Genomic DNA, 15864 nt, shown 5'->3' with positions numbered 1-15864 from the left:
CTACGTGAAAATGAATGTTAATTACAAGTCATTCAATTTTTATGAACTTTTTTTTACGAGAAGAACCCTAAAACAGGGGAAGCGGGAAAAGATCAACGACACGGTCAAATCCATTTTCGGTTTTTGAGGTGTGGTCTATACCATACTTAGATGTCGTCTGCTACTCCGGGTAGTTATCTGTGTGCTATTCCGTGATGTCATTTGAAACCCCTGTGCGAAAAGTGGGCGAGCCCATACCTACGTCACACTACTTCTGCTAGGGTTCTTCTCGTCATCTGTGAGCTGTACTTTAGCTCAATATGCTGATATCGCGAAACTCTTTTAAGTTCCTAATAAACTGCATTTATATAGCAATTAATCCTATCTTTGATGCTAAATCTATAACAACACTACTATTATAGTATTTGTTATGTCTTGTCTATTTGGAATTGTTGGGAATTTTTCAACTCCTTAACTACAATCTTTTTTAAAGTTAATTGTTTATCAATATACTTGCGTAGTGCTGAACAAAATTAAATGTTTCTTTATGGAAATTTGATTTCTTGCTTATTTCTTATATGGCTTTACAGTTCTACGTAGTGAGGAATTTCATTCGCTGTTTGTAGGAGATATCTTGGCAATATATCTTCAACTTATAAGGTTAGTAGTAATCTAATTTTCATAACATTTATATATCCTCAGATCAGTAATTTGGATTAAAGAAATATCATGTTTGAGATTTATGTTCCATTAACTCCGATACAATGTATCAGTCAGTAGAAAAATACGAGGTGTTCAAGTCAATCCAGGACTTTAAAAAAAAAAAAAAAAGGTTAACTACACTTATTTCAACATATTATCCTCGTGCTAAAGTTATTCTGGACAGTGGAAGCCTTTAGCATAAAAAAATTGTCAGCACATCTGAATTATCCTTGGACAATCTACTTCACTTGGTCATCACTGTGAAAACGTTGACTCTGTGGGATTGTCCATATAGGTGAAAATCACTTGGTGCTAAGTACCGGTACCTTGCTTGTTACACAGAGGTGTTTTTTGGGGGGAAACTGCCCCCGGAGCTCTGAGAGTGCCCCCCGGAGGAGACCAAAATAATACGTCTACAATATAATAAATAGAAAAGTACCAGCAGTGCCCCCCGGAATACTAAGTGTGCTCCCCCGGAACATTTTTTTCTGAAAGAACGACTGTTTATGACTCTTAAGACTTTTAAGACTTCAAGGTAACTGTATACAGACATTCTACCATAACTAACACTATATTGTTGAAACTAAAGGGGAGTACGCCCACTTCCAGACCACCCTGTATTGTTGAACAATATGGATCCTTTATTTTTAGACTTCCAACCTATGTTATACGTAAGTAAGTGTCGGAGTTTTATGTCCGTCAGTCTGTTTACAGGTACCGGTATCAGAGCAAAAATGATAAGAGATGTCGAGATCTTTTTTTTTTTTAAATCAATTCATCGTTACAAGAAAAAAATTTATCTTCTCCATTAACTCTCCATTCTAACTGTAAGCGGTTGAAATTAGTTATTTCCGATTTTAACGTTTATTGGGATAGAACTAAGACGATAACATGTATAGAGAAGCGCTTTTCTGAAAACGATTCAGCGTCTCAAGATAACATACCGTGACCATCTCAAATACTCTATCAAAACCGGAAGTGGTTCAAATTTAACATTACTTCCGGTTTCAATACTGATTTCTACATAGCAAAAATAGTAATAGATATCGAGATAGGTTTATGCAATCGATTCTCAGTCCCAAAAATAAGTTCCATCTTGTTCATTAACCGAACCGAAAGTGGTTCAAATTAGCCGTTTCCGGTTTCAATATCAATCGACATAGAACAAAAATGGTATAGAGACCACAAGTGGTTTTCTCCAAACGATTCAGTCTCTCAAGGGAGCATACCATCCATCACAACTCGTAACACTACTAAAACCAAAAGTGGTTTAAATTTTCTACTACTTCCGGTTTCAATACTGATTTCCATAGAATAAAAACGGTAAGATATATCGAAATGCAGTTTTTATCAATCGATTCAGCTTCGCAAGATAGATTCTATCTTCTCCCGTCAAGGTCGCCCATGATGTGGTTTCCAAGGGGGGGGGGGGCAAGTATAAGCAATATTTCAAATATAGTTTCAAATTTTGCTGTAACTATTCTAAAAAATTCTGTTGGGTTTTCGATATTTCGAAGTACAATTTCCTCTAGGGGGCGAGCGCCCCACCTTGCCCCCCTAATGAGCTCCGTTGCCTTCCATAACCATTTATTCAGTCTGGAAGCTATTCAAACTAACGATAGGGGGGCGCGGTGGCTCAGTAGTAGAGCGTTCACCTCTGGTGCTTGGGGTCCCGGGTTCGATCCCAGCCCCCGCCAAGTGAACTTTGTGGTGGACAAACACCGTGCTCGTGGGTTTTCTCGGGGTTCTCCCGTTTCCTCCCACTTTCTTCATTCCACCATTTCACTCATCTCTCATTATCACCGTCTCCTTTAGCCTAACCGGCATAACCGTGGGACGTAAAACTTAAAGATTTCATTTCATTTTCAAACTAACGATGTCCGGTTTCAACTTTTATCTTCATAGAAAAAATCAGTAAAGCATAGAGAGTAAAGGAGTTTTGATATGTATTCAGCATCCGAGGATCATGTTTTATTTTTGATCTTATTAATCTCTAATTTTATTAATCTAATAGTTATAGATATACTGTTGCAAGTTTCAGTAATAAATAAGTCTACCGTAGTTTCATACGGTAAAACGAAACTCAGTTGTGTTACAAAATTTTAAAATAATGGATGCACATATATTTATCTTGGTAAATGTCTAGCAGGCGGGGTCCAGAAGTACGTAAAAAATACAAAATTTACGGGAGAAATGGAAGATGCAAGTACTTAGACCTAACATAACCTAACCAAATCTAACCTAAGCTAAAATAAACTCACAAACTAACCTGAACTAACCTAATATTAATGGTAATTAGCTCAATTCTATCATTTTTTCGAAAATTATGCCGAACCCTTACGCTAATATAATCTAACGTAAAGTAACCTAACCTAACCTAAACTAACCTGAACTGACCTAATGCGAATAGAAACTACTGAAATTGTAACATTTTTTTGAGGAAAAATAGCTGGACCCCTTCTGCTAAACATTGTCCATTTATCTTACCTACTGGATAAAGTAGCCACCGAAAATAATTTATTTGACAGAAATTACAAAGATTTATTAAAAATAGTATAGGTTTACATTTGATGAAATAAATATGTAGTAGTTTACTGGCAAATTCTCTCTGGATATAGTTTAACGATAACGCTTGTAGAATGAAAGCACCCGCCATCTCTTGATGGAATTATGAAACTTCTCTCAAACTGTGAAACTGCCAATATTGTGATGTTCTCTCAGCTACTGACATCTAGTGATATTTTTCCGAACTTTTTTGTAGATTTTCTCAAAAGTACACACACTACGTTCCGTGATCGACGACAAAAAAAATTGTAATTGATGCTCATTCTTCGCATAGCAAAAATAAAGTGAATACGTGTAAAGTTGGAAATTCTAATATTGTGCAAATTTCCAACTTCTCCTCTTTAAAATTGAAATGTTCGAAAACACTGAAATGTGTGATCAGTTATTTTTAATGAGTTCTCATGGCCACGATAATCTCTCCAATATAAAGGATTCGTAAGATACTCTATACAAGCCAATTATCAGAATTGAACCCGTGTATATTCTCTTAGGCTACATATTTCAAATATCTATGTTTATCCATTGCTTTCATGGTATAGTTTGCTGTCCAAATTTAACGTTTCTAGCTATAGTACAATGGTTTTGGCGCTGATGAGTGGTTCATTTTTATTTAAATATAATGCTTTATATTCTGTTCATTTATTGTTGTTTTGTAAATTATAACCTGTAAAATAGAAAAAAGAGGATAGGTACGTGTCTTAATAAGTTCAGTCCTAACCGATCGATTTATTCAACTTTAAAACATAACTTTTTTTTTCTTCAATAAGACAATTCAAACTACCAAGAAATTACCAAATTTAATTCTCGGAGTGCACACACTAAAAAAAAAAAAAAGTATTGACATATTGTGCAAAGTTCTTTTTTTTTTAATTTTCTTAGAAGTTAAAAACTGTTAAAATGAGGTCATTTCTTCTTTATTCTGAATTTTTTGTAATATTGTAGTGGTTTGTGACAACAAATTAAAACGAAATCTGATTGTGAATTCACCGTGGTGTAAGCAGGTAGTTGTTCTCACGGGGGAGGCACGTTTTTTTCAGCGTGGAAAGGGCTCTTTAACAGTAGCGAATCTAGAAGGTAAAAACAGGGGTAGCCATCCAGAACCCAGAATATGATAGGTATATCATGAGTTTTCTATAAACTTTCAAGCATAAATTAATAATGGATTAAATTATTTTTGTCACTCAAAAAACTGGGGGCCTAGGTCCCCCTGTCCCGGGCTAGATCCGCCACTGCTTGTTACATACTAAAGCAAACCACAAGTCTTCTTTGAGAATATGAATGCAACTCGATTTAGTGGCCGTTCAAAAATTTTGTGCCCCTGATCCAAAAATGTATCAAAAATCAAATATATTTCAATCAAAAATTTTCTTACCTGGTATACGCCTTGTATCTGGAGAACTATATGTAGTGTAGCCAAACCCAAACTATCACTTAACTCATGATGTGCTTATTCCGTGAAGAATACGAAAACTTGATTTAGGCGCCGTTCAAAAAATTTGTGGCCCCTGATCCAAAAAGTAATTGTTGGCCAAGATCTCAATTTTTAATGTATTTTTTTTATCATTCCTACAATTCATGTTCTGTTTTTTAATTAAATTATTTATTTTCTATCATTAGGAGTCAAATACTTGAACTTTATTGTCATGCATTTTCATATTACCTAGAAATAAATAAATAAATAAATATTTAGATGTGCGTTATCCCGATGTCAATGAAATATTTTCACATATTTTTTTGCTGTACCGTTTTGTTTTGCTGTAAAGTCAATTAACGTATTAATTGTTCTCTACTAACTATATTTCCTATTTTGTTATGCAATCACAGTGCACTGAAACCGATATGTGTAGTATAATATCCAGATTTTGTAATTTAGTTCTGTTTTTCGTTCTGAATATATTGTAGAGTTCAAGAACCAATTTAATGTGAAAGCATCTTAGGTTTTACTAAACGAAAAAAAAAAAAAGTTTTTCATTCGATTTTGTGTGATTTTCTGTAATGTGTAAGAAATTATTTTAATAATAGCTGCTGTAGAAAAAAACGTAATTAAAACCAAATTTGATAGTCAGTAACTCTAGAACTAATAGTTCCCATATTGTATTTCCTATACTTTCTGAGCTTATCGAGATCTGTCACTAAGTCAACTTTTGTCAAAATCGGATGAATTTCACCTACAGCATGCGATAGGCAGCATATAGTCTCTCTTCACTAAGTCCAAACGTAATTTTGAAGACCTATAACTCAGAAACCAAAAGCTTGCACAACTATAATATTTATATGTTTTCTACAGTTATAAATTTCTATCACCATCCCAACTTTGGTCAAGATCGGATAACTTTCATCGATCACGTACGATATATACAGTGGACCTCGATAACTCGAAGCAAATTCGAGTTATCAACTAGTCAGGTTTCGAGTTATCAAGTTAACCACAACAAAAATTCGAAATACCAAGGTTCTGCGTGCCTCATGAAAAGTGACTATATAACCTCTATAACTCAAAGTTTATTCACTCAACCTCTATAACTCTAACATGGAGAAGGCAGACTTTGGTCAGTAAACTTCAGGGCCATTTTTTGCAAGGTGGTAGTGCACATTTCAAGAGTTAATATTAGAAACTGGGAGAGCGCAATGGGCAAAAATGACGGAGAAAATCCGTCTTAAAGTTTTCTACTCGCCACATATATCGTACGACGCACAACTTTATCAAGTGACTGCGTGGCAGAGTGAGAAGGACCAGCGACTCAAGTGCAAAGGGTCTCGGGTTCGAGTCAAACCTGTTTTTTTGCTTCAACCAATAAAGTAGGCATTTGTAACTATAAGTAAAATATTAATTCACCATATGTTTATAATGAATAAAAACACTTTGAATAGAAATTTTCAATCACTTGTAAATTCTTTTGATGTTCCATATTAACTAGAAACAAAATTTAATCTCTTCCGTAAATATTATTGTTACTGCAGTCGTTGTATAAAAAATGTTCTTGAAGCTTCGTGTCTACATCTGTTGACAGTGTGAGAATTACAAGGGGAATGGGGGAAAATCTGCTTCCAGTATTAGCAAAGGGAATTCCCCCCTCAACTCCTTTGTAAATCGCACACTGTTAACAGATGTAGACACGAAGCGTCAAGAACATTTATTACACAACGACTGTCGTCAAGGGCGCCGATCATGGAGGTCCCGTCCCCCCAAGCTCATATGGGCCCCATGTATTTCTATGAATATATTTTTTATTGTTACATGTATTGTTGTATGTATTTTTTTATGAATGAGCCCCCCAAATTTACAGAGAAATCGGCGCCGCCGTTGACTGTCGTAACCATAATACAACTCGTGATATCAATATATTTACGGAATATATTAAATTTTCTTGCTAGTTAACATGAAACATTGAAAGATTTTACAAGTGATTTTAAAATTTCTATTGTTTTATTAATTATAAACGTATGGTGAATTAATATTTTATTTATAGTTACAAATGGTTACTTTATTAGTCTAAGCAAAAAACAAAACAAGGATTGACTCGAACCCGGGACCCTGTACACTTTACTCACTGTGCCACGCCGTCACTTGAAAAAATTGCGGTTCGAATAGTATATGTGGCGAGCAGAAAACTTTTGAAGACTATTTTCCTCCCTTATTTTTGCCCATTGCGCTCTCCCAGTTTTTAATGTTAACTCTTTAAAAGTGCACTACCTCCTCGCAAAATTGGCCCCGAAGTTCACTTACCAAAGTCTGCCTTCTCCTTGTAAGTTGTGAAAGTACCTCAAATTAAATAAGATGACCAGTAACAATAAAATACTAGACACAAGTGAAACACAATTACAATTACAATTAGCAATAATGACAGGACTAGCAATAATGACAATTACGTAAAAGCATAGAGCTATAACTTTGATTTGTCGAGGTGATATCAAGAGAAATTCAACTTATGCATGTAAACTTGGACTCGTAAAGGTTCACAGATACAAAAGTTCGAGTTACCAAAGTTTTTAAATATGGTTATTAAAACCCTTAAAATTTGATTTATCGATGTTGTAATTTTTAAACATTCAACTTACAATGGCTATTTTAACATAGAGTGTTAGAAAGAGATCAAGGGAATGTGAAAAAAATGAGTTATCAAGAAATTCGACTTATCGAGTTTCAACTGTATTGTCCTTGAGATCGAAATTTTAAAAAAAGAAATCAAATGAAGGAATATAAAGCACATATTATGTGTAAAACTATCGAAAATCGAAGTTTTCAAATGAAACTTTCATTATTACGAATAGTTTGCTTTTCCGTTACTTGGAGAAAGAAAGCATTTAACCTACTTCAACAAAATATTTATGTTAACATTAATTTTTGTTTTCTTTTATTCCAGGCAGGATGTCCAGATTCCGCTCCTTGATTGATATAGATAACTTCGCAAAATTGATGCAGTGCGAAATATGCAACAGCCTTCTCACGATACCTGTGTTTATCTGCGAAGGTGGGCACAATGTATGTGGAATTTGTAAGAAGAACTCAAAACATCCTGCGAAATGTCCCACTTGTGACAATGCATTGACTAATATAAGGAATAGTTTGGCCGAAGAGCTTATTGGTTATTCAATGGAGTCTCACACGAAGGGAATAGTTAGTCGTGACAGTAGTTGTTCTAGTGTTGGTGACAGGGCTCTTATTGATGATCCGAGGTCCACCAGAAGACCATTCTCTTGCCCGATGCTTCCGTGTAAGGCCCTGGTTGCCATTAACACGTTTGAAAATCATTTGAAGTTCGAACATTCTACGCTGCTTCATCACGAAATAATAGACGGTAAATTACAGTGTTTAATATCGTATTTATGATCTATCTAAAGTAAAGGGTGTCTCATAAAGAACACAACTTTTGAGTGCATAATAACATGCATTATTGATGAAATTAATAATTTACATATTTACGTATTTTTGTAATGTATGCTACTTGTGATTATGTATGAAATATGGTATCACTCAAATGCCCTCCACGACTCTGCAGGCATACTCTCGTTCTTTCCATGAAATTTTCCATAACTTTTCGGCATACTTGTACTTCTAGTTTTTAAATCACACGCTCGGCCTTGAGCTCCGGAAGTGATCGTGGTTTGTTGGCGTACACCCGAGATTTCAAATACTCTCTCAGAAAGAAATCACATGGTGTCAAACCATAAGATTTGGGTGGCTAATTCACGTCACCGTTGCAAGAGATCACCCGGCCAAGGAACCTCTGTCGTAACAAGTCCATACAGTTCCTATCCGTACAGAAAACAGACGACGACTATGCTCTATTCGGCGCTCCGTGGCTACTAGATGAAAATCTTATAACGAAAACAGTGGTACCAACTTACTAGAACAGAAATGGTGGGCATCTCAAAAGTTGGCGTTCTTTATGGGATAACTCATAAATTAAGATGAACAGATTAATTGCACTGAACCCGAAACCTTGTTTGTACAAGTACTGACCAAACATGTAATCATAGGATTTATTGAGCTCTCATCGTCCCGTCCCATATTGAATTTTTTAAGTGTGCTGGATATACTATCATTTTAAGTGATTTTAAGTTTATTTAGTGCGGGTTCTGGCTTTTAGACTTCCAAACTTTGTTAACCCCTTTCCGCATGTTTTTTTTTCTTTTAACAAAAAAAATCGGTATTGAAAATCCTCATATGTAAACGTAAAAAATGAATTAAAACTTGAATTTTAGATTTTTCACTTAATTCCGACGAGAAATAAGTATGTGCCACATGTGGCACACTATGCAGTAAGGTAAACTTTCCTAGAAATGAGCAGGGTTACAATTCTAAGGGTACATTTGTAAACCAAATCGAAGAATATTTCGAGGTACAGACTGAGTCAACCAAACATCAACGTTACTACTATCGCCTAAGTGTAGCTGCAGTAGGAATAACATTACTTTGAACACAAGTAATATTTCGAAATCATAACTGAAACCTGAAATTCCACTCAGAACAAATGCTTTATAACCCCATTTATGAGGTTTCTTTGCGTTATATTGTTTTATCGGTGATTTACACTTTATGGGAGTGTTTTACTCATCCACTGCCAAGAATTCTTTTTTGGGGACTTCTCTCAGACGTTCTCGTATCTGTTCAAGAAAAAGCCTAATCTTACAAAGTATGTCATGGGCAAGTTCTCCTGCTGGAATAAAAATGGAATTTGCATTGATGTGAATAAATTGTTTGATCTCTTCAAACTGATCACAACTCATCACCTGATTTACCGCATCATGACCAAGCCTTCTGTTCCAGTAATGTCTAATAGTTGCGAGTTGAATAATTGACATGTAGAAAACCACACAATAAGCTGTTCAAGTTTATTTGAAGTCATTTGTTGGTCGAACTTGCGTTGAATGTAGCTTTGACTGTTCAACTGTGTAGTGAAGAATCTCATCAATTAAAAAGTACTTGAAATATTCAATAGGCGTTGATAGCTGTTTTATTTCTTCAGGTAAGTCCTGAGGTCCTTGAAATTTTACATCTTCTGGGGACTTTTCCATGTTTCTAGGTATCCGCTTGATGTTTTTCAAATCGCTCGATGACGTAGACCTCCAATCCTGAGAATTATTTATGAGACAGAGAAGGGACATCGTCAGCATCTGAATTCATTGCATCATCAGAATTGGGTATGATGATTCTCTCAGGGGAAGGAGCAACAGAATCTTCATCCAAGTCCGATAATACAATATTGGTATTTCTTGGATCTAGTGCTGATTCATCTTCGGATAAATCTGATAATTCACTGTCTTCACCATTTGAAAGTTCTCTAACAGCTATTGATGAACGTCCATCATTTAAAAAAAAGCCCTGAATCAATTGCTGTAACAGAATTGCAGAATGACTATAGTAGTTGTCACTTCCACACTTTAAGAACATAAAAGTACCTGTAAACGAATGGTGTGACATATATGGCACATACGTTTTTTCTTCACATTCCTCCAATACGAACATACAAAATGAGGATCGTATTGTTGGAAATACATCTCAAAGTACTTATCTTGAATGTAATAATTTTATTTTTTGTTTGGAAAAGTGCGCACAATGTTTCGCCAAATATATATATATATATATATATATATATATATATATATATATATATATATATATATATATATATATATATATATATATATTCACTGATAAAAATCCACTGTTTCACAAAAACCACATTTCAACGTTTTCCCCCCTAATACAACTCACAAAGAACATGCCAGATGACACCAAAATCTCTTATTCATACACGTCAATATCTCACACAGCAGACGAAACAGTCATTTGGCGCCTTTAATTAATTGCACAAAAGCTAAAGTGAAAAATAGGGGATGTGCCATATATGGCACGGCAAGCGGTAAGGGGTTAAATGCATAAGAGTGGGAAGTATTATTGACTGGATATAAATCTGTCTCTCCATCTGTCTGTTGGCAGGTATCAAAGCTAAACGATGAGATATCGTTTTAGGATCAGGATTAAAAATTAATTTTCAAGCATCTACAGCCTTTTAAGCCCGTCATGTATGAGGAGTGACAACCCTCAGCGATCACACTACCCAGTGAAATGGGGAAGAAAGGAAGCAGTCTGGGATTTTTATATTAGGTATTATTTAGGCACTTGTCTGGTGTGAATCAGGGAAACTCAGGTAGTAAAAAACCTAATTCAGGATAAATGGCCTGAAAAGGCTTTGCGACCAAGTGTTTACACTGGGAATCGAACCAGGGAACCCTCGGACAAAAGGTGAAAGCATTAGCGACAACGCTATGCGAGATCACCGATGAGATAGCGAGATACTTTCTGATACAGATTCAGCGTCTCAAAAATAGATCTAACAGAGATAAATATGTACACCACACTTTATTCCAGAACGGCTGTGTGTACGCCATTATTTTCATAACAGAAAATTGTTCACCTCGTCGCAGTACAATGTGAAGTTATCCGCAGCACTGCAGAAATGATCGTTGGAGAAAATACATTTCGAACGGTTTCTTTAGGTTCGTCAGTTGCGTGGTAACGAGTGTTGGCAACTTTCTGTTTGGTATGTTCTCATAATGCATTAACACAAGATGAAAGATTGAGACATTCTGGGAGACCAGTCCAGAGGTACTTCTAACTGTCTTCAAACGTAAATATTGTATCAGGTCCTTTCGTAATGTTCTGTATAACACTCCCAATTTCAGCGATCGCTTTAGGACTAATTTTTTGATGACGATTTAATAAGTCCAGGACTCAAGTTCTGTTGTTGATGGTCATTCTTAGAGGCGTCTGTGTTTGATGCAAAATTTTGGCCATCCCTAATAAGGATCAATATAGAAACCGGAAGTTCAACTGGTTTATACTACTTCCGTTTTGTTTAGAGAGATAAAGATTGAAATTGAACATATTATTCAGTTGCTGAATAATTATTTTTCTTTAAGAAAAATAAACACTCCTCGCTGTCTTTTATTGTTTCTGCTCTGTAGTGATCTACGTATATTAACATAATTGTAAAATTGTTCTACGACTTTCCTTGGAAAGAAAGAAATAAAGTAGGGGACAGAACTACTTGTTCAGATATTGGATCCATGTCAAAAAATGTGCCTAAGTGCGTACGCGTCTTTGGCATGGCAGTCCCGGTTTCCATTCCGTCGGGAGCTCATGTGGTTCAAATCCCACGTTAAGCTGTAGGTCCCCTTTTGCTGCGGAAAGAGAAGTTAAAACCCATATCAAAACACTGCTTCTCGCTATCTACATTAGGTATATATATATAAGGGCGGATCCAAGGGGGGCTAAGGGGCTATAGCCCCCCCCCTTGACGCTCAGGTTTACACTGGATAAAATGGGCTTCAATTCTGCTTTACATTGGATAAAACGGCAAATTATGGTTTAGCCTCTCCCTTGGTCATATTCTGGATCCGCCACTGCCTTGCACTAAGGTGATTACTGTTGAAAACTGACTTGTAGTTTAAATACAGGGTTAACGGGGGAAAATGTAACCTATTCTCGGGATTCTGAATTACACTCCAAAATATCATTTCTCTCTATCTTTCAGTGTTTATGCTCTGATACTTGTCGGCAAACAGACGAATAAATTTTTTACCAGGGGTGCACCCATGAAATTTCCATCTTTCACTTCATCTGTATTCTTTCTCTTATAAAAACAACCTAGTTTTTATCTTTAATTTTCTGAAAATGTAGATGAAAGTATTTTACAATTACTTATCGTCTTTTTCGATGCAGAATAATGTGAGTTCACTACTACATAGACGTAGTGTCTTGTAGTAGTGTACTCCCCCACTTCCCAAACCGTAGGCCCCTCCAAGCAAAAATTTGCGTGCCTGTTTCTCCAAGCATGCCATGAAACTCCAAGGACTAATGTATAGATAAACCTCTATATCAGTCATTTGCAGCTCCCGAATATATGATGTAGGATCTAACTTTTACTATGAGGGGCAGGAGAAAGAGAATAGATTGAGCAAAAAGAGGAAGGAACAAGGTATGTGGAATTGAACGAAACAAGGTTGGCAATATTCGGTCAGCCATTACTCCATGAGAAGTGTATATGCAAATCCATTGATTACACTTCATTTGCCTGTCACCACTGACTTATTATCAACGCTAGAGTTTTGCTAGCTTCTCCTTACCCTGTGTGTAAGGAGCTTAGTGAGAGATTATGCACCAAACTATGACGTTACAGAGCATCCAGGTGGAAATGACAGCTCTACATTTCCTTGACTTCGGTACTAAAAGGAATGAAGTAGTCAGTGTCACGCTCGGTCCCTTTACTTGCTCATAATGTTGTCCCAGACACCTATTTTAAAGAGGCTGGGTGAACTCAGAGCCCTATTGAAAACGAGGGTAGAACGAGAAAAATTTCCCATTCCCTACTGGGAATTGAACCCGTGACAGCCAGTTTACAGGTAGATGCCTTACTGATCGCGCTACCACGATTCTTCTTACTATTTCTGTAAGATTTCCCATGTTCAAGCATAGTATAGTTAGGAAGAATAAAAGGCCAATGGGGTGCAACTTTCTCACGAAGACAGGCTCATTATACAAAGCAGAAATAGTAAAAGAAAAATGTAAAGAACATAAAAAGAAGTGCAGCTTTCATTGTTTATAACTTGAAGTTTCTAAGATCTAATATTGATTGTGTTTGTGTTTGTGTAAAAGTCACGAGATACCATCAGTAACTTAGAAAGCCTTTACAAAACATGAACGATAGTTCTAGAGCAGGGCTGGCCAATCTTTTTTAGGTTTGAGGGATACTTTTCATTTCAGGAATTACTAGGGTCGACTCACCGCTTCAATACCTTGCTAGATGGTATCGTAAAGTAATATCTATGACCAGACCACGGATGGCTCCCACAACTTACTCGTCGATTAGTATATCGAGGTCCACATGTTGACCATTCCTGCTTTAGAGAGAGAATGGTAAACTATTCATCTAGTTCCTGTCGTCTTCTAGTCAATAAAAGATTGGGACACTTTTTTCTCTACTGCAACATTCAGTAACTAAACTCCCATATACCAAACATTATTCTTAACACCTCCTAAATATGCTTTCTTAATACATTGGTTTTCAACCTTTTTTGGCTGACGACACACTGTAGTGAATGCCGAGGCGCACGGTGGCTTAGTGGTAGAGCAATTATCTATAGTGTGTGTGTGAGGTCCCTGGTTCGATCCCCGGCAAATAAGTTTGTGATGGAGAACATCGTTTCCGTAGGTTTTCTCGGGGTACTCCCGTTTCCTTCCACATTCTCACTCCAACAATTATTCCATCATCATTCACTAGCCTTAATCATCCATTTTCCTTCACCTAAAGGGCATAAACGTGGGACGTTAAATTGAAAGGAAGATTTTACTGAATGCCCACGACGATGAGAGACATTTGTTTATTTATTTTTTATTAATAATAATAGAAATTATAATAATGTAAGCTTATAAATTTCTATGAAGTAGTGATTCTATGTAATACTAAGCATTGTTGCTGCCAATAGATAGACCGGACTAGCCAATTGATCAATACAATTTGTCTTAAAATTTATTTTAACGCATTATTAAATGCTGTATAATTTTTAAATTCTAAAATTTCTCTACGCGCTGGTTCCGAACAACTGACATAAACTACTGTCACTTTTGCAGTCTATTCGTTTGCGTAGTTGGGGCCGCGGTGGCTCAGTGGTAGAGCGTTCACCTCTGGTGCTTGGGGTCCCGTGTTCAAACCCTGCTCCCCCCAAGTGAACTTTGTGGTGGACAAACACCGTGTGCATGGGTTTTCTCGGGGTTCTCCCGTTTCCTCCCACTTTCTTCATTTCTCATCATCACCGTCTCCTTTAGCCTAACCGGCATAACCGTGAGACTTAAAACTCAAAGATTTCATTTCATGTCATTTCATTTTCCTTTGAGTAATCACTTATCGCTCCACACCAAATTAGCTTTTGCCTTACTCTTCAGAAATAGTATTTCCATACGGCATAGTACGTCATTGCTAATACTTGTGAAGTTGAAATACACTTACACGCGTTTCTTTCGCTTCTTTTAGTAGCCATTGTTGAGAAAGTTGTCTCCCCATCCTTTTGTACAGATCGTATCCTGTTCTAGATAAGTGTGTTACCTTTCGTTAACCAAATAAAGATCAGTCATTTAATTGTTTGTAAATCAAATATCTGTGAAAGATTAATGTCTTCACAAAGAATATAAGGTGTCTATTCCGTTCTTAACGTTGATAAGTGAAACCCCAAATGTATTCTGTAGCAAAAATAGTGACTTATTATTTTCTCGTTTTAATTATTAGGCATGATTATTGAGTTTTGGATCGAATGGGAGCGTCATCTGCAGAATGGAAAGCTAGAATGCTTGGGTAAACTGGAGAGAAAAGTGGATAAATCATTTTATTTGATTTGGGTTCGCTTTCGACTGGATGAGACGGTGGTCATCTGGATAACGGGGTCCTGCCTAGACTCTCGTTCTACCATTGAAGTCATGGACCTTGAACACGATCGGAGCCTCAGCTATTCAGGCGTTGTCAATTCCATTCGCGCCACGGAGGCCGAGGTGGTGGAAAGTGGCAAATGTTTAGAGATACCCAAAGGAATGCTTCAGGGGATTATAAATGATGTGGGAATCATAAGAATTGCTATGGAAATTACATAAACACAAATCGATATATTGTGGTTCAAAGAAGAAAAAAATAGTTAAATAAAGATTACAATGATAATATAAACAATAGCTTTTCTTATAGAGTTCATGAAAAAAATTCTTCACGAAAAAAGATCATTATAACTGAGAAATATTTTTAGCTGGTTTTCTAGTATCCAGACTATGACTATTTAAGTGTCGAATACCTCCTTTGCTTTCTACCCAATATGTGTGTGCTCCGGGGCTCCGGGACAAACATAAATAATCTTGTGGATGCGCCAAATAAGATTTTTAGTTTGGACCCGGGTTTGAACCCGTTTCTCTTGCGCTTAAAACAGCCGTGTTACCGACTGAGCTAAGACAGTCCCAACTTATTCTTATAGTACCAGTCACTGGCGTCTCTGACATGTAAAATTTGGGGGGGGGGACATCGAAGAAAGTGATTAAAACGGTGCTACCTAGCCAAACCTATTTATTATCTTCGA

General features: G+C 36.4%; 1 protein-coding gene across 1 annotated transcript; it reads left to right on the top strand.

Annotated features, from left to right (window-relative positions):
- The first annotated feature begins 469 nt into the window (after positions 1-469).
- On the top strand, positions 470-15455 carry LOC145686589 (uncharacterized). The gene is made up of 3 exons (XM_081760045.1): positions 470-639; positions 7611-8045; positions 15036-15455. The coding sequence occupies exons 2-3, from the start codon at positions 7616-7618 to the stop codon at positions 15392-15394; spliced, it is 789 nt and encodes a 262-aa protein (XP_081616171.1). The 5' UTR covers positions 470-639; positions 7611-7615; the 3' UTR covers positions 15395-15455.
- Positions 15456-15864: the final 409 nt, after the last annotated feature.

Source organism: Thermobia domestica, chromosome 5, assembly GCF_964235325.1.
Source record: "Thermobia domestica chromosome 5, izTheDome1.hap1.1, whole genome shotgun sequence".
Taxonomy (NCBI): Eukaryota; Metazoa; Arthropoda; class Insecta; order Zygentoma; family Lepismatidae; genus Thermobia; species Thermobia domestica.
Note: the sequence above shows the minus strand (reverse complement) of the source record. Positions and strands in the feature narration are given on the sequence as shown.

What these genes read in the sequence shown, in the direction of transcription:
- LOC145686589 (XM_081760045.1), top strand. Translation starts at nt 7,616, where the DNA reads ATGTCCAGATTCCGCTCCTTGATTGATATAGATAACTTCGCAAAATTG. An exon ending in TCATCACGAAATAATAGACG is followed by an intron (nt 8,046 to 15,035) that starts GTAAATTACAGT and finishes TTTAATTATTAG; the next exon opens with GCATGATTATTGAGTTTTGG.